The following is an 18,304-nucleotide window of genomic DNA, read 5'->3' as shown; positions in this document are numbered from 1 at the left end:
GGGGAAATCTCTGGGAATCTAGGAAAATGTCGGAACGGGATTTAATGGCTGGCTGCGCTGAAAACTAGTAAGAACTTCATATGGGAATGAGTTTAAATACTGTGGAAAAATATTTCATTAGAACTTCGTTCTTGTTGTCAGCACATTGTTGATGTATGAAGAGTAAACGAGTAAAGGTCCGTTAATAAAAATGTTTGATTCGATATAAATATTATAGCCTCAGGGAATTTAATCGGTGCAGAGCAAAAAATAACGAAACTGAAAACTAATATAATTTGAAAGGAAACTTTCTCTTCTAAGCATGTAAGTGGATTACATCAAATGATATAGAGTATATTAAATATGCAGATCAGAAACAGATTAGCTTTTACTGGAAAATTTTTAACTTGAGCCCTGCATATGCGTGATGAAATTAAAATTTTACGAGAAATTTGTCAAAATTGTGCCCGAGCACTTAAGTAGGTGTTTAAGTGCCCAAGGGGAAAACGGTGAGCCAACACCGAAAGTTGATGTTGATGTTTAAGCCTGATGTGTGGCTGCTAAGACAAAGTTTGCATCCTGTCACCTGTGGGGTTTTTTAAGGGTTACAGGGGGGAGCAACTGCGGTTTTGTGAGGGCATCGTTTTCATTGTGTAAATATTTAAGCACTGGAAACACACCTGGCACACACTTCCTGTCAGCTTATGCGAAGGTGTTGTTTCGAGCGATGAGTTTTGAATTCTGTTGAGCTGAGCAGGATTATCTAATTATGGTAATCGCCTCACGTACAAGGATTCTCTGGAGTGGATGACTAAAGCTGCTGGATTGTGTCTTTTATTATCGGAACAACTGACACATATCTCAACTCGCACGGACACTTTACGAGGAGATTCACACTTTAAGGCGCACTGCGCCAATAACTTCTCTTTATTATTTCAACAATCGGTTCTGCACCGAGTGGGGTAAATCTTAAGAAGCGAAATATATGTCAGCGAACATTATACTTTAATGTTTTCTCATTGCGGCAGACTTGGCCACGTCCGTGGAAAATGACAGCCAACAGGGAATAAATGTTGGTTGCAGACTGGCAGGGATTACTCATCAAACCGAGTGCAGTGAGCCCAACGTGGCGGAAACCGCACAGAAAGCCACTAGAGACCTGCATTTAATTATCTTTATTTTTAAATTTTCCCAAACGGACATTTCTCCTTTATCTTTACACAGCCGAGTCGCAGAATTATGCGACTTCTTTATTTAAAAGTAATACATCGCGTTTGCATTAAAGATTTTTCCAAATAATTTGGTTAGCCGCAACTCTTTTGCTTTTGTTCTTAAAGAATGGGCATCTTTTCGATTTGGTGAGTAAATACATCAAGATTATATTCAAAATAAAACTGGAAGAGTAAACAGATCATGTAGAGAACAGAAGTGAATGGGGTGAGTTCATACAAGAGGCACTCAGAACACGCAAAAATACCAACAATGGAATGTAAGGAGAGCCAATTAAAAGCAGAATCAAATTGCTTTCGCTGATTTAGCAATATGATTCACTCAATATACACAACAAGAGAGAGATAGAAAAGAGGAATTTGTGTTGTGAGAGAACAAAGAAATTAATTCTTAAACAGTTCGCATTACAATTAAATGATCCAGACATTTGTACAATTTTTGCTTTAAATATACATTTTCAGATTTTTTTTAAATTGCACATGAATCCATTTTCCAACCCACACTATAAGGCGCCGAAGACTCTGCCTTTAAAAGTTCAAGTTCCGAAGGAAAGCAAATATGGTCAGGGAAAAGAGAATACGTATAAAATGCACCGGAGACATAAACAAACATGCAACAAAAACGAGAGCTGCAACAATTTCCAACTTTTGTAATTGGCAGGAGAGAAAGGCGGTGGCTGTCTCCAAAGGAGACAGAGTCGCAGGGGAGAAAGTCACCCAGACAAGTTTGAATGAAAAATTTCAGCTGCTTCTGTTCTTATTTTGGGCTGAAACAAAAATAGAAAGAAAATGCTGCTGCCAGAAGGCAGCAATCAGGACAGGACGGAACGGACACCACGAGCAACTAAAAATGTCCTGCCACATTTTCGCACACAGGGAAAAGTGAGCTTTTTGCGGCTTTAAATGCAGATTGTTGGCTTGACCACGTACGAGTTTTATATTTTATGTCTGAGTGGCCCCCTTAAAACCAACTCATTATTCATCTCCGGCTGAGTAAAATTAATGAGCCTGGCGAACCACTTTACCACTTCACACTGTTGTAAAGTTGCCAGCAAAGCATTATTTCTTTGTTTGCATTCAAGTAGCCGGATTAAATGGACTCGTTAGAAACCCAAGCAATCCAAATAAACTGCAGAGTGAATCATATATGTACAAGTTCAACCGAATAAGGAACTTATTTACTTTGCGAGTTTCCAGTAAATTTCAGGCAGCAAAACAAGTCTATTTATTTTGTTATCTCATCAGAATTTCTATGTTCCAAGCCATACATATATTAGTCCTTGTATTTGTACCAATTAGTCGGTGCAAATTTGAGATTCACTGAATCTCCTCTAGAGCACGCAATACAATCACCTGGCCATCGTGATTTATTGGGTAATTGATAGCAGATAATGGGTGTGGAAGTGCCGTTTTCGGGTCCTATTCCATGTTTATTCGAGATCTTGGGACTCGCCTAAGAATTTCAGTGTTATTTTTTAATTAATGAGCATTTCAGGCATCATTTTGTAATAAATACAGTTAATACAGTTCGCCATTCAACAAAAAAACTTAAATATGTAGTCGACAGTAAGCCAATGAATAATTCAGCAGATGACAATCAAATTAGCAGGGATGGCAGAAAACTCCCTATTTAGCTCAAGAGATTTGCATAAAAAGCTTGGATCTCTATGCTAAATTGGCAGCAGTTCATTTGAATGCCCTTCGTTGCATCTGTAGTATTAGACATATGTACAATGTTATACCTTTCGTGGTATCGTTAAACGTTCCATTGCATTGCTGTTGCTCTGGCTGTACTCACCGCAATGTAAACAGCAAAATTTAAAAATAGAAGAGCGAAAACAAAGAAAATACAGAACAAATTCCAGGCTAAACAATGCACGAAAAATAAATTTGTAAGCAGTGCACTCAATTAAGTTCAGAAGTATATTCCATTGAAATAAATATTTTGCCGCCGTGAAGTACCTGAGATTGTATATACTAAGCGGTTTTTCCATTGGCCAATAAGTGAGTCAAAACACCTAGCCTGAAGATAAACATTCTGCCCAGATTTCGAGTACAAGAAAATGAAAAGATATTTCATTTTTCGACTTGATATTATGAACCCAAAAAATATTTCTTTTACAAAAATTAAAATTTTTTGTAATACGTTGGATACATATCTCATATTAAATTTATTTTTTGGCAAGTTTAAATGCAAACTTACTAATCTAAAATGTACTGGCCATTTTTGTGTTTCCCCTTGACTGTAATTTAAGGCACAAAACCATTCTACGGGTTAAGTTTGTTTTCATTTTCACGGCGTACTTCCTGCGCAGACTCCAAAATTGTCCGACTTATTCGGCATCGCAGTCGACGCCGCCGTCTGTCCGATAAAAATTCAGTTCTCATGCGGCTTTCATCCGATTCGCACCGTAACAGTTCGCAACGGAATATTGAAAAAAGATACTTTTAAAACTACGTAACGAACTTCAAAGCGACACGTGGGTGTGAAAAAACGGATTTATGAATATCAGCTTAAGATTGCAAAGTGTTTGTTAAATAATAGGAAAGCGACTGAAATATACATAGTTAAATGGTATGAGTTCTTAAGTAAAAAGTTTTAGTTTTTGTGCATCTCCCAACTCTATTTAAATTGATCCGCAGAACATGGAGTACCAAAAACTTTTTGTCTCATGTGTTTTTGTGAATATCTCAACGAAGTTTTTATAAGCAAAATATACAAGCCCAATTTCAGAATAAAACTAATTTTTAAGTCAAGTGGCTTTTCGCCTAATATAATCAACAGTTTTTTCAAGAATTTCACGCTCTTGTATGTGGTTTAAAGACGATGTGGATTCAGACACTTATTGTTGTTTCATCTGGAAAAAATCAGACGGCGTATAAAATTGGAGCATGCTCATCAATTATGTGATTTAATCACCATAAGCGAAAGATTGAACAGAGTATTTATGCTTATCCGGCCAAGAGCTTGGGAAATTGATGATGGCCAGTGCCAAAAATATCTGAAGCACACTCTGAGATTGTACATAAGTGTGTAATTAAATAAAATTGATTCAGATTCGAAACGTGCCAGGAATTATTTAATTAGGTTAAGCTTTGCCACGTTGGAACACAAGCGAAAACATTCTTGTGAAGTCAGTAATTATTCTTTTCATCTAAGCAAAGTTGTTGGGATCCATTAAAAGAATTTCTGATTACTCCTTGTAATTTGGTTTTCAAACTTTTACGAAAATCAATTAAGCCAAGTTGCCAGGATTATCACCGCCTTCACTCAGTATATATATGCAATATACTTGTATGTACCAGCCCTTTTTTCCCGTCCGTTGGCATATTTAATAAGCTGACAATGTATCAGCTAAATTTTCTCAGCTTTTACCTTTGTTTACCTTTGACAGTGCACTTCGTGTCAAAAATGAGGGAAAGTGCATGGACGCAAAACAAAAAAAGAAATAATGCGGTAATAAACAATAAAAATAAAACAATAAAAGAAACCGAAAGACTCAACAAAATTGCGTGGAAAAGCAGGCAACATTATGGTACCAGTGGCAAAGGGTGGGACGAAAAGGTAGTCGCATAAATGGCGAAATAACGAGGGCAAAGGCGACAATAAGAGGGGTAAGGAAAGAAAGCGCACAAAAACCCTACACCGAGAAAAAAAGGTGTTTCAATAAATATATTCAGTCTACAAATACAACGAGGGAGTTTAGAATAATGCATAAATTATTGCAATTGAGTATTTCTACTTCTTTCTTCGCACTACGAACATTTTTACACCAAATAAGTTTTGGATTGCCTTGAGTTTTTCTCGCTGTGCATGAAACCTGAAGGGGCACCAAAGCCCTTGCAAATGTGGTGCGTTAGTACGGCGGCAGGGCCATTTAGTTGGGACCGGCGTCACATTACGTATACGCAATGTGCACGAAAATTACCAGTAGTCACGTAGCAAAGCAAATTCCAACTCCACTCTTTTACTACACACGAGCGAGTGCACGTGTGCTTGTGGGCTAGTGGGTGTGTGGGTGAGAGTGTCTGAGTGTGTCTGCGAGTGTGCGTGAGGCTTATCAGCCATCATAATAATTGTTCGGGGCAATTTTCCTGCCAAGTCTGACCAAGGTCCCTCAGCGTCCATTCCGACATTCGACAGGAATAATTACACACACATTTGGCTGTCATAAAAACCAAATTTGTTGAAATGTTCAACTGAAATGACAGCACAAAGCATTTACAACATTTTCCACATTTTGTGTATTTTGTATTCGACTCCCTGCCAAATTCGCTTGTTTTTCGTTGTCGGCTTGTATCTCACATTTTGAAACAAGAAAAGTTTGGCTTTTTATTTAGCTTTCAATTTGCATTCTGATGTGTGTGCATTTAACGACGCATAAATAGAGCAACACACACACATTGAAAAACACCTTAAAAACATTGCAATTTGAAAGCAATTAAATCAAATGACATTTTTTCGGCAGTCAAACATCAGCCGGTGACATAAAATCATTAGTGACATCAACAATTAATCAAAGCATACAAATTTGTAAAAAGTAGTAAAAGCCTATTTATAACAGCTTTTCCATTTGCCACTTTGAAAGGTTTTTGGGTTGCGAAACCATTCACTATGGATTTAAATTCCATAACAAGAATTTTGCAATTAAAACGAAATTCAATACGAAAAAAAAAAAACTGATGGCAAATGTAGGAACCCATTCCAAGAATTATGGAGAAGGTGTGGCATTAGAAAACGATAGCTATTGAATATCATTTTTCATCTTGTTTACAAATACGTTTGTAAAAAAAGTATAAAAAAGATAAGCATTAAAAAGGGCATAACATTACACGCGTGTAAAAAACAATTTGGTTTGCTTTCAACTTTAAATTGAGTCATTTTAATCAAATCGAAAGTTGTCATTTGGCATTCAAGTTTTTTCTTCATTTTGATATGAAAGACCATGTTTCAAAATGCCGACGGCTAAGCTGAAAACTTGTTTGCATATTCTTGAAGAAAAACTCATGCATATAATTTTGTTTTGTGTTATTTCAAACTGAAACTCAATTCCCGGGCTCATCTTGCCTGTAATAAAATTTGAATTTCATAAAGCCAGTAAAACACCGGGGTGGTGTTATTCCCCCTTTTCTCGTTTGTTTTTTTCTTTCTCGCTGTGTAGAGAATGTATATAGGAACTTCGTGCTTGCCTAGGAAAATTTATTGCTATTGGTTTCACACAAAACATGCAGGAGACGCTGAAGTCGACGGCTTATGTTGTCCTTGGTCACACGCGACGTATGCGCTACACACGTATTTCTCTTTTTTGGATAAAAGTGTTTTTGGATAAACTTAATTCGGGAAAATAAAAATCAAAGAGCACTAATCTTTGCTGCCACGTTACTTCAGCTGAAAATGGGGAAAAACATTACAAAAACATTTATTATTTCTTTTATCTTTATACATATTTGGTACATGACTTTACACTTAAAACTGTTATTGCTGCATACGTTTTATAGCTTTAACCAGAAGCTGTAGTTATTTATTTTTATAAGTAAAAAGGGATTTCAATTCATACTATGTGTATTCTCTCTGTATTCAAATCAGTTGAAAGCATGAAATTCGATAGATTTCAGCGACTGACCCGCATCGATAAAGCTCTCATCTGAAAATCCTCGATTTCGCCGGCTTTTGGCCCCGAGGCAAACATCACGTATACGCCCTGTCGTTTGCCCGTTGCCCTTTTTCGCTCACGCCGCCTGCAGTTTCGCTATTTTCCGCGTAATTGTGCGTGCCAGCGAGGACAACAAAGAGACCAGCAGCAGACGGGACCAAATGCCCTCCACAAACCCATCGTTTGGCCTGTCTAGCATTCACACCCCGGACAGTGGAATTGGCCAACTGCGTGGATGGCAGGACCTTTGCCGGACACTGGTAATTGAATATTGAGAATGTGGTATAAGCTTTTCGATTACAAGTTGGGTCTTCCCGTCGGCGACCCAGATTCCCTGTAATGCTATCGATTTTCACCCAATCAATGTCTACAAGTGCCACCCAATCGTCAGTTTCAGACCCTTTTATTCTTCGCTTTATCCCTTCACTGTGTTTTTGACTGCCAGTAATAGCTCCTTGCAAGAAACACTTTTAATACACGTTTACGCACTTATTGCAGACTTTTTTTTTATCACGCTTAAAGATTTTAAAGTAGCAGAACACACGTATTCTTACACAGTTGAATTTTTCAGCAATTAAGAACTTGCCTAACTCCCGTATTTTGTGTTGAGAAGCTAATGCTCATCAATTTAACTTGGTGACAACAGAATTTCCTTTCCAAACAGGAAAGGTTGCCATAAGACAAGAAAGAATGGAGTCTTAAGTTGCGAACATTAAAGTCGCACTGAACACTGTTGTCCGACATTTAAATAAAGTATTTGACATTCATTTTCTGCCTTCACGGTAACGAACTCATTTGCGTGTGGGCAGTGGAAGTGCCTCATTAGAGATGAAAAATTGTTGACAAATGAAGACTTTACAGGAAAATCAAGTGCCCAGGCAGAAGCGTTCGGCAAATAAGTGCCCATGCTCGTCCAATGCCCAGCATTATGCAAATTAACTGGCAGGTAAACAGCAGAAAGTGCCTTCACTGGCCTGTTCACCTGGCGATTTAAGAAGCTTATAGGCTCCTCACTAGCCATGTTTGTTAAAAAGGTACACAAAATTCTATCGAGGCATGGGATCTACATCCAAGTATCCTGGAAAGCAGCTAAGTGAAGTACGACTACCGCTCGGTTAATTAAAGGCAAGAACAGTTCTCGGCAGAGAGTGGAAACAGGAAGATGAGTTACAAGTTCGCACTCTGCAGATTACTTCCGGTTAGGAAGGATACGATTGTGCTTCGCTTTCTAACCTTATTTTGCATGAAGTTTACTGTGCTTTCTTTCTATTTAGAATACTAGCAGATAAATGGTCTTTTTTTTTCATTCATTAAGTGAGCATTTCTCTCGTTTGTTTTGATTTATTTAAGCTTGAATATTTATGCTAAAATGTTGATTTTCATTTGGTTTGTTAATTTATTCCGCTCACTTAGCATAGTAGCCACCATTTTCCACTTGGTCTTTTCTGTAAAATACTTAATTTTATTTTTCAAATGGAATTTATGGAAACAAATGGATTATTTATTATGAACATTTTGTTATTTAAATCGATGTACTCTGCTTAATTGTGTACTTTAACAACTTCAATCACCGATGGAAAAGTATGAGGCTGTTGAGTTTAAGTTTGACAGTTATCAATTGATGTAGACTTAAGCTGTCAGCATCGTTTCGTGTCTTGTCTACTGTCTAGTTTTTCTTTTTGTACCCAAGAACTCCCAATTGCCTACCTGTCTCAAACCTGCCGTTTCAAGTCTGACCTTCTTAGTTGGCTAGAATGAAAATCCGGAGAATGGGTTGGTTTTGGCCGGAGCCGCAAACTTTTGCCACAAGTTGCCTTGTCTATTCCCGGATCGTGCTCCAAAAGGACGATGGGAGCAGAGTCAGCCAAAAATGACAGCAGGTCAGGTCGATTTCCGGGCAAAATGAGGCGATGAGCCGATGAGGCCACTCCATTGCGATTAAAGCCATATTTTGATGGAGCCGTTTAACAACAATGCCAATCATCGGATGGATTTCCTCCTCCAGCCTTTGTTCACTTTGCTTAACGAAAATTAAATATCCGTGCGTTGGCTTTTATTAACTAAAGTGTGCGTTTCGCCTGTGATGGGTTTTGCATAATGCATGCACAAAAGAGAAAAAATGAAAATTATCCTTCCTTTTGTTCGACTCGCTTTTTATGTGGCACAACAGCGCTGAGTATTGAAATTATATGAAAACAGCTTTGTGTATAAAAATGATGTGGAATTTATTAATTTAACACATTTTTGATGATGCGGCTGAAATAAATGTTGTTTGTATTAAATTGCTTGTAACGCGGTTAATTTCAGCATGACAACCAATTGCATAGCAATGGGCTTTGATCATTTGCACATTTAAATCATAGTCTACTATCATATGATGAAACAATTAAGCCTTAAAAAAAGCATGGAAATCCACACATATCGTGTCCTGAAAAATACGTACAAATTTGATGTCGTAACCCCTTTAGTATCGGAAGTCAAACCATCAATGGCCTACAGCATACTTATTTTTATTTTACCCGCAAAACTGACAACGTCATCTGATGTTTTATTTATTTCAAACCTTCCGCTCAACTGGAGGCCTCAAGTTTCCGCCGCCGACAACTTCCGGTTTTCCTTGCGTTTCCCGCTGATTTTTTATGCCTCGACCCTGTTTTTATTGCGTGCCGTCAATCCGTCAATAAACTCCAAACACTCATACCTTTTGTTTGTGGTGACTTCGATTTTATTTCGATATTGCGGACTACAAGCAATGAAGGCGTTGCCTTTCACTTCCATCGGGAAAAGGACGTCGACATGACTGTTGGGTTCATTACTCCCACTTCCGCCGCTGTTGATTTTCAATTATTTTTATTGACTTAAGTTATAATGCATGTTGGTCCTGGCCGCCCTTTCTGTTGATTACTTGCTTGAGGGAGCCTTGTATTTTTCTCCGGCCGAGCTAAGCTTGCCACATTTGTGTAGTTTTTTGTTAACTTGTTCATCGTGCGTTTGACTGAATTCACTTTGGCTTGCTGCTGGCAAGGCCGCTTATTGAAAAACTTTGCCCCACCATCTTGCGAGCAAGTTCTTGGGTAAAAACTTCTTTCTAAATGGCAACAACTTTTTACATTTTCAGCGCCGTTTCGTAATTTCATGCTGTTTTCACCTTGTCTCACTTGAGCCAAATGAAAAAATGTTCAGCAAGTTCATTATTTGTTCGGAGCACGCCTTAATTATTTTTGCATTTTCGCACGAAGACAAATTGAATTGTTTTTTTTTGCGCAGTTTCATTATGAATATATTCAGAACAAAGATTTTCCGTTTGCCCTTCTTACGAATATAGTAAAAGTTTCAGTTAATTAACAAGTATTTGGTACAATATAAAATAAATTACTAACGATGTGAGGTTCACTTACAATTTCAACCATAGAAATCTTTAAGTTTAATGTAACTTCTGTGAAAGACTCCTTCTGTGAGGAAACTCGGAAAGGCAACTCCAAAGCAAAGGATTTCCCCACTTTGATGAAGAGAACTCGCAACTATGCAGTTGCATACTTTGCGGCATTCTCGAAGTTATTGTTGCAAAAATGGATGGGAGAAATGGGAAATTTGCTGTGCCGCTTGGCTGGTTCAAATTAAAATAAATATGCATTGAAATAAAACTGGAAAAACGTAGAGAAGAGAAAAACGAAGAAACTCTAGGGGCGCACTTTGTGGTTAGTTAGTTCTTTTTCTCCGCAAACTCGTTGCCACAATATGCTTGCAGTTGTTGGTTGCCCTGAATGCACTTTGTCTGATGAGAAAGCCTTTTATGTGATAGTTAGGCTTCCCCTTCGAGCGTAACTTTTATCCATATGAAACAAACACAAACATTACTTGGTAAATTAACTTGATATAATAAAAATAAATGAATTACCACGAGGAAGCATGTGGAAGCTACGGATGACAATGAAAATTGCCTGGGTAAAATTGCTGAAAGGAAATAAAATGTCGTCCCATTTGAGCTTTAATTCTTTTATTTGCAAAACATTGTGGCTACCTGTGCCATATATGAAATTTATTGCAAGTAAGGTGATTGTTCCACTTTTTCTGACTTTTATTTCTTATTACAATGATTAAATTAAATTCTACAATTCACTTGTAAGGGTCCCTTTTTTAAAGCAGACAATGTGTGATACAGTTTCTGAAAGTTTGTGGCTTAGAAGCCTGGCATCAATTTCCATCGAGCCCAAACCACAAAATGCCAAGTCGACAAGCCAATTTAAGTGCCCCAACGCCTATGTGTGTATGTGGAAAATTTAAATTTCCCCATTTGCAGAATTGTTTTTTCCGGTTAAGGGCGCATTAATTAACCGGACTTAACACGATGCTATGTGGGGCATCCCATCGGGAATGGAATGGAATGGAATGGAATGGCTGTAACCCAGAGGTGTCTGCATAAAATGAATTGCCTGGTTGGTTGGCTCGAATTACTTTCTGTTTTTCGCTCTAAAAGTTTTCCCTTTCGTCGGGCTGCGTGAGACAGCTCACTCAGTTATTCAATATGTCATTCAGTCATGCCAGTGCAAACACACACACCCGACTTTAAATTGAGTTTCTTTGGCTGAAGTTGCCGGCAAATTCGAAGAGCAGAAGATACAAATAGAAAACTTTTCCCTTTCGGCCATGGTCGCTTTGCACAATGTGTTGATTGCTGCTTTGTTATTCATGGAATTGCTTAAAAATTTAGATTGCTTCCTAACTTATAAACTACGATTTGACGTCTTGGTTGTTGTTCCATCATTTACTAGAGCAGTCAACTCAAATTAAATAGAGAAATTTGAGAGATTATAAATGGAAAATAAAAGTTTATTCAAATGCCTAAGCGAAGTCCGCTGGTAGCAAGCGAACTTTAAGCCACCGAAAACCACCCGACTATTAACTGCGAAAAGGTCAACTAAATGGGCTTCCGAGAAACCTCAACCCACTGAATGGATTTGCACCTGTTGACTGCTCCCTTTGACCACCGAGGCGTGTGAGCATTGGCATCATCGAGAGCCAATAAAAAAGTGTCGGATAACAGAGGATATAGAAGAGCATCGGTGGTGGCTGCTCAATCAATTGCGGTTGAGAGTCATTGAACACTGCATAGAAATAGACGCACACTCTTCACAACGGGTGTGTATATACTGCTCGAATCGATGTCAACGACTCTGAAGGTGGCACGCATTGTCTGACAACACCATCGCACTCAGAGTTTTCCTGGGAAACAACACAGAAGGGGTGGAGATATTGCCACCGAGCACAGCTATTTTGCATGAAATTCAAAAAGTTCGCCATCTAGTTCGCCATATGCAGTCTGTGGCTTTTTGCTCTCATCTCGAGCAGTGCCTTTGAAGTGGCTATTGGCCTCCAGTCACAGGCTTAAAAAGCTGAAAATGGGGCCAAGTCCTGCTTAGATGAGTTCTGCTATTAGATTGGGTATTTCTCAGTAATTGCGGTTCTTTAATGGGAAATATTAAATAAGTTTCTTGATTTAAAGACCATTTAAATGGCACACGAGTCTAATAGATCATGGCTATTAGGCCGGATTTTCAAATAAAAGCATTTCCATGGTTCTGATTGCTGTCATCCCCTTGGTAATTGATTCGATCCGCATTTGTGGCTTCGCATTCAGACTTCCTGCCGCCATGCATTTTATATCTGCGGTGCTCATGGTCACGTATAACAGGATTACACGATTTAATGCCTCCGAATGGCAACAGAAAATATATTTAACTCGGTACGGCGCCGTCAGAATTTCATTGATTGAAAAGCTTAAAACAGAAAAATGCTTAACCACTTAACTAACGGTGAGCTTGGCCATAAGCCCCACTGCAAATGTCTCGACATTGGCCAATACCCGCACTTTGTGTCACGCATATGGAACCCATATCATCGTAAGCTCTCTTTGACCCGGCCATAAATCGACCTTCATTCCGGTGACCAGTTTCCCATCGCCTTGCGTGCCTACGGGACATTCTGGCTGGCTTGTTAAAAGGATCCACGGGAGAGAGTTTTGGCCCATAAATAGTGGAGGTCGTTAGAAGTTAATTGGCCTTGAAGGCACGTACCCTGGAATGATGAGCTACGAGCTGCATAAAACTTAAATGCCGCCATCATCTTGGTCAGCGCCCTCAAATATTTGCCCACTTAATTGATTCAATTTGCATGTTGAGTAGTTTCGGGCCATGACTATTATAAAGCCAAAAAACGCAGTCAAGCAAACAAGTCAACAAATGTTAATGAAATTTCCTGGAACAGCAACACAGTAATGAATTTCCCCTCTTGGGCATTTGGGTGTAATATACATATACGTTTTATGACAGAGGGTCGAAAAGATTTTCTTTAATTTTCCTGCTGATTACAAATTCATATATAATTCTGTGTTTTGTCACAAACTGGGATAGAACATTTTTGCGCCCTACAGTTATGGTTACGACATTCACTGCAACTGCACAATTTCAGCTAACTGCAGTTGCAAATTTGCAATGCGATTCGCAATTTGCCATTCGCGAGAAAATTGCACTAACGCTGCAGTTATGCAAATTCAACTCAAACGAGACTGTGTGCCAAAGTGTGCGAGAGTGTGTGTGTGTGAGTGAGTGACGGTACGGTGATATGTGTGTATAGCCTCACATGCGTGAAATTAATTTCTCCCACGAGAGAACCAGGTGCAAGCAAATTAAAGGTAAGCCACCTTTTAGATGCACGTGGGTGCTGTGTGTGTGTGTGCTTTTACTAGTGCGCGCCGAAAAGTATGCAACTGCAATACAAAGTCTTTAGCAGGAAATGAAAATTACGGACGGCCATTAAAACGGAAGTCGGTAACCTGGGTATTTTGCCTGCCATTTTGCAATTTTAAATTGTTATTAACTGCTGGTTTTGGTGGTGAATATTTGTTTTTCAAGCCATAGAAAAAATTTATTTGAGTTCTTTAAGAGTACGTGAGATGTAATATCCCCGAAAAGAAGGGCATTCATCCGCACAATGACATGACATTATCTGCAAAATATTAAATCATTTTATCCTCGAAAAATCTGCATAAATTCCGCACCCTCATCAGCGAGCGAGGGCGGAACATGTTCGACCCCTACATCGATTGATTATGGCCTAGTCGCAAATGGCAAGCTCTTACTCAAAGCCGAAATCATAATAAATCACTTCGAGTTGAGACAAAAAAAAAATGCACACCCCTGATAAGTAGAGGCTGCTTTCTCCTCCACCGAAAACGCACCCTTAGGTGTTTGTCGCTCAATCAAAGCTGACCCAGAGCCTAATGAGGTACCCACACCCACCTAGCCAGCCTTGGGTTGCCATTTACAGGCAGATTATGAAATTAATGGCCTACAATTGAGAGGGCTACTTTGTCAAGGGAGAAGATTCGGGGATAACTTTGCCTTCATTTTTCATTTTTAATGTGCGCCAGGGGCCAAGCTGGGTGGTCCATGAATACGCGATTAGCTTGCACAAACTTTATTAAAAAATTCCGACAATCCGCGTTGGGTAGCATTCAATTTCGCTGGGCGGACTAATTTAATGTCCTGCCAAGGAGAATGGCTACGTTGAAGGCTTTTAATTGCTCGGGCATAGCTCTTCATTGGCTGCCGTTGGCAGTGTCATAAAAGTTTTGTGGCAGCAGCTGGCAGCGGAAGTTGACGGGCTGTCCGCTTGGCTGCCTTCGTGGCTGATTCGATTGTGGCCCAGTCGAAGCGACAAAATTTAGTAAGTACGGCCAAGCTGCAGAGGCCACAAAAGCTGCTCCTGCTCCTTGTCCTTCTTCAGCTCCTGCTCCACCCCTTCTACTCCTGCCACTTTTCCACCTCCGATGGTCGTTAAACGGGCACAATGGCCACTTCGACTCGTGACTGGCAGCGAGAGAGACAATGCCCCTTCTCCACCGAGAAAAACACTACGCATTCCATTTAGTATGATTAAACTCATGAATATTACTTAACACCATAACAAATAACATGTTTTGCCAATTTATTGTGCTTTATGACAGCATTCTTTTTTTTTTCAAATAATTTATCTGCTCAGCTTTCGAGCTAATTTCTGACTGTGTAGCGTGTAGTAGTTATGGGACCCCGACCGGTAGGATAGTGATGCATATTGAAAGCTGGCAAACACAATGAACAAAAGGTAAACTTCATTTGGCCAAGACAAGGCGCGGCGGGAAAAAGGTGGTGGGGTTGGAGGGGGAGGCGGGGGAGCAGCATCCGTTTCCGTCAACACTGGCACACAATGCCGTTTCCGGCCAACTTGGCTTCCAGCCAGAGCAAAATTGGATGGTGGATGGGAAAATGTGTTTGGCAGCTCGTTCGACTGCTTAGTGGCTAATTTGCAAATAGATGAAAATGCGCCACACAATTATAGCTTTGGCAGTAGACTCCAGTTCGATGCCGATTGCAAGCCTTGGGATTTCATTATAAGCTTCTACACCTCCACCATCCACGTTCAGTCAGAGTTTATTAGCGCTGTTACTTACTCACCTTATTGTGCTTTTCTCGGTACGCAACTTCTGGCAACTTAATTACATTAGCCGAACACATTGGAGCGACTTCAGTTCGACAGATTGGACTGCAAATCAAACACCGAGCGACGGACACACACACACACACACACGGGAACACTCAAAATCGCATAATTAATGCACAGCACTTGCGGCTACCCGAAATGTTGCACATACGCCCCGTGGGCCACACGGAAAGTGTGTGGTTGAGCCATAATTTGCAAATAAATATTGATCCACAGACATGACCTCTGCACCCACAGCGCCAGTGGATAGATGGCTATATCTGTTTGGCTTGGCCAAAAGCCACCAGCCATGCAATGATAATATTTATCTGTCACGATGACAGATTCGCTTCAATTGATTGCCGGCCAGTGAAAGAGCGCCATATAGAAATATAGATATATGGGGTGGCTAGAGCTGTCAGAAATATTCAGGGATCTAACTTGTCCACTTTGTGTACTTTAAAGCCCCAATGGGTCACGCCCAAAATCGCTTTAAGCCACACGCTTTTGGCATTTGGGCCGTCGTAAATTGTGTTTCTCGAGCTTAGCTACAGTTTCAGTCTCAGTCCGTAAGTCAGGATCATTTGTCATAATTCGAGGGACCCCAAGGATGGGACCCGAAATAAAACGAAAACCGAAGAAAAACACTGCCCAAAAGTTGACCCAACAACACCTTGGGCCATCGAAGTGTGGCCATTAAAAGTGGCAACAACAAACAGGCAACAAAATGTGGGGGGCTGGGAGTGAAAAACAACATTCGGGGACCACATGGCCAGCACTCGACACGAAAATCGACTGAAAAGCAATTATTTACACTTCGGCAATAAAAATATGGAGTAGAAAACAAAAAAAAAGAAACAGACGGGAAATGGGAAACGTGAAACGGGGGCGGTATTGTGTCAAAAATGCGTTCTGCAATTTATTACCTTTAATTTTTCTTGCTTGCCAGTCGTTCGCTCAAAAGAAATTGCATTTCTGCGGATTGTGGATAATCATTTTTATGACCATTGCCTTCGTTTACGCTCTTCGTTTCGTTTCAACTTTTTATGAGCTCTCGAGCGCTCAGCCAGTGATTTCAGTGGAAAATCGAAAAAGTTTTTAAGAGCCTTCAATTCGCTTGTTAATTTTAATCCCTTTGGATGTTTCTGCCCCTTTGCAGATGGCGAAGTGAAATGAATACCGAGGAATGTCCGCAATTGGTCCACCTGTGAGTCCTGCGAATCCCGTGTGAGTGCTGTGAGTGCCCAGACGATGGCGGTGAGCAGTTCAATTATGGAGACCGTCGCTATTTTGGCCCTGCTGCTTGGCCTTTTCATTCGCAGTGGTAAGTGATTTTCGATGGAATCCATTACATGTAATTCACGGATTAAACCATGTAATATAAACCAATTTCAATCTATAATTGTATCTCTGCCTGAAGACTATAAGAATTTTAATGTGCTTTTCAGGCTACTGCATAGACTGCTTCAAGTGCGTGTCCTACAACGGAGCGAATAAGGCCTGCGACGATCCCTTCCACAACAACTACTCCACGGCCATTTTGGAGTCGCCCTGCATGGGCGGCCGGAAGGGGCGTGACGGCCTATTTCCGGCCACCGCCTGCATCAAGATCGCCGGCTACTACGGTAAGTGAATGATGATGTTGCTGACCCACTGAATCTCTGAATCTCGCGCCTCTTTAAGATGGAACTGGCGAGACGATAACGGTGAGGGGTTGCGCCCTGGACAGCGGCACCCTGACCACCGACACAGAGATTATAAGAATGTCGCACTGCGGAAAGTTCTACTACGATGACAAGTATGTTGTAAACCCTCGTTGTGAAAAACCTTATTAAGTGTATCTTATTTTGATTACTGCCCAGGTACGTGCACGGCTGCCTGCAGAGCTGCAGCGATGCGGATGCGTGCAACTCGGCCAGGAGGCAGGGTGCGAGTCCCGCTGACCTGGAGTCGCTGATGAGGCATCTGCTCAGCCTGGTGGTGTTCCTACTGGCCGCCAGCAGGTAGCACAGTGGGCAACTGTAAGTCAAGTATCCGGAGCAGGAGAGGCAGGCGGATGCAGGAGAGGATGGCTGCAAGGGAAGTGGGGCATTTAAGTCGTCTTGGATGCGCGTGGAAATCGTTTTCTTTTCCTTCGAATCTCTCTGTGTCTAGGATCGCAATCGCACCCAAATGTAAACGCACTCGAGCAGCTGCAGCAAGGACACGCTCGGTAAAACACACACACACTCTCTCTTTTACACACAATAACATTATGGAATTCATCAAGCAATTATGTGATTTTTAAGCGAATACTTAACAACTATCAAACAATAATTGATGAACGCGAACGGAAATGGAAACGGAAACTATTTAGATGCTAAGCATTCGAGTGGCGAAAATCAAAGAAAGAAACACTACAAACCAAATTCAAATTCTAATTCTAGTTGCAATTATTTTTAGCTCCTAAGCAGGAATCTAGACTTTAAAGTTTAAACGCTGTCGCTTAGTGAAAGGCAGGAATGGTTTACGATTTATATACGATGTGTTTTACCTTGGCATAAGTAAGCATTTTTCACCTCTCTAGATGAGTATTGTACATATACAAAAACAATTTACCTATTTGTTAAACGAGTGCTGAATTTTGGGCAGATTATAAATAGTTGTGTAATTCGATAAGTGAGTAAAATTAGCAACGAAAACTGCGAGCTACAAAGTGGGAGGAAAATTATCTTTTGAGGAATAACGTCATCTTCATTTAAACATATCCAAACTGCAAATAGATAAGTCGCCTTACTCGGAACTGGCTGCACTATTTTCGAAAAGTTATTTCGATTAAACATTAGTTCTATAAGTACTAAATCAAGTCATAAATGCCGGTCATAAATGACACAATACCTTGCTATATGGACTTCTGAATTTAGACGCCCAACTACTAACACTTAC

The 18,304-nt window shown here is 40.2% G+C and overlaps 1 protein-coding gene across 1 annotated transcript; it reads left to right on the top strand.

Moving 5' to 3' along the window:
• The first annotated feature begins 3,606 nt into the window (after positions 1 to 3,606).
• On the top strand, positions 3,607 to 18,169 carry LOC122618846. The gene is made up of 5 exons (XM_043795438.1): positions 3,607 to 3,783; positions 16,539 to 16,703; positions 16,828 to 17,004; positions 17,063 to 17,177; positions 17,242 to 18,169. Exons 2-5 carry the CDS (start codon positions 16,631 to 16,633, stop codon positions 17,384 to 17,386), a joined length of 510 nt encoding a protein of 169 aa, XP_043651373.1. The 5' UTR covers positions 3,607 to 3,783; positions 16,539 to 16,630; the 3' UTR covers positions 17,387 to 18,169.
• Positions 18,170 to 18,304: the final 135 nt, after the last annotated feature.

This window comes from Drosophila teissieri, chromosome 3R (assembly GCF_016746235.2).
Source record: "Drosophila teissieri strain GT53w chromosome 3R, Prin_Dtei_1.1, whole genome shotgun sequence".
Classification (NCBI taxonomy): domain Eukaryota; kingdom Metazoa; phylum Arthropoda; class Insecta; order Diptera; family Drosophilidae; genus Drosophila; species Drosophila teissieri.
The sequence above is the reverse complement of the archived record's forward strand: the minus strand, read 5'-3'. Positions and strand labels throughout refer to the sequence as shown.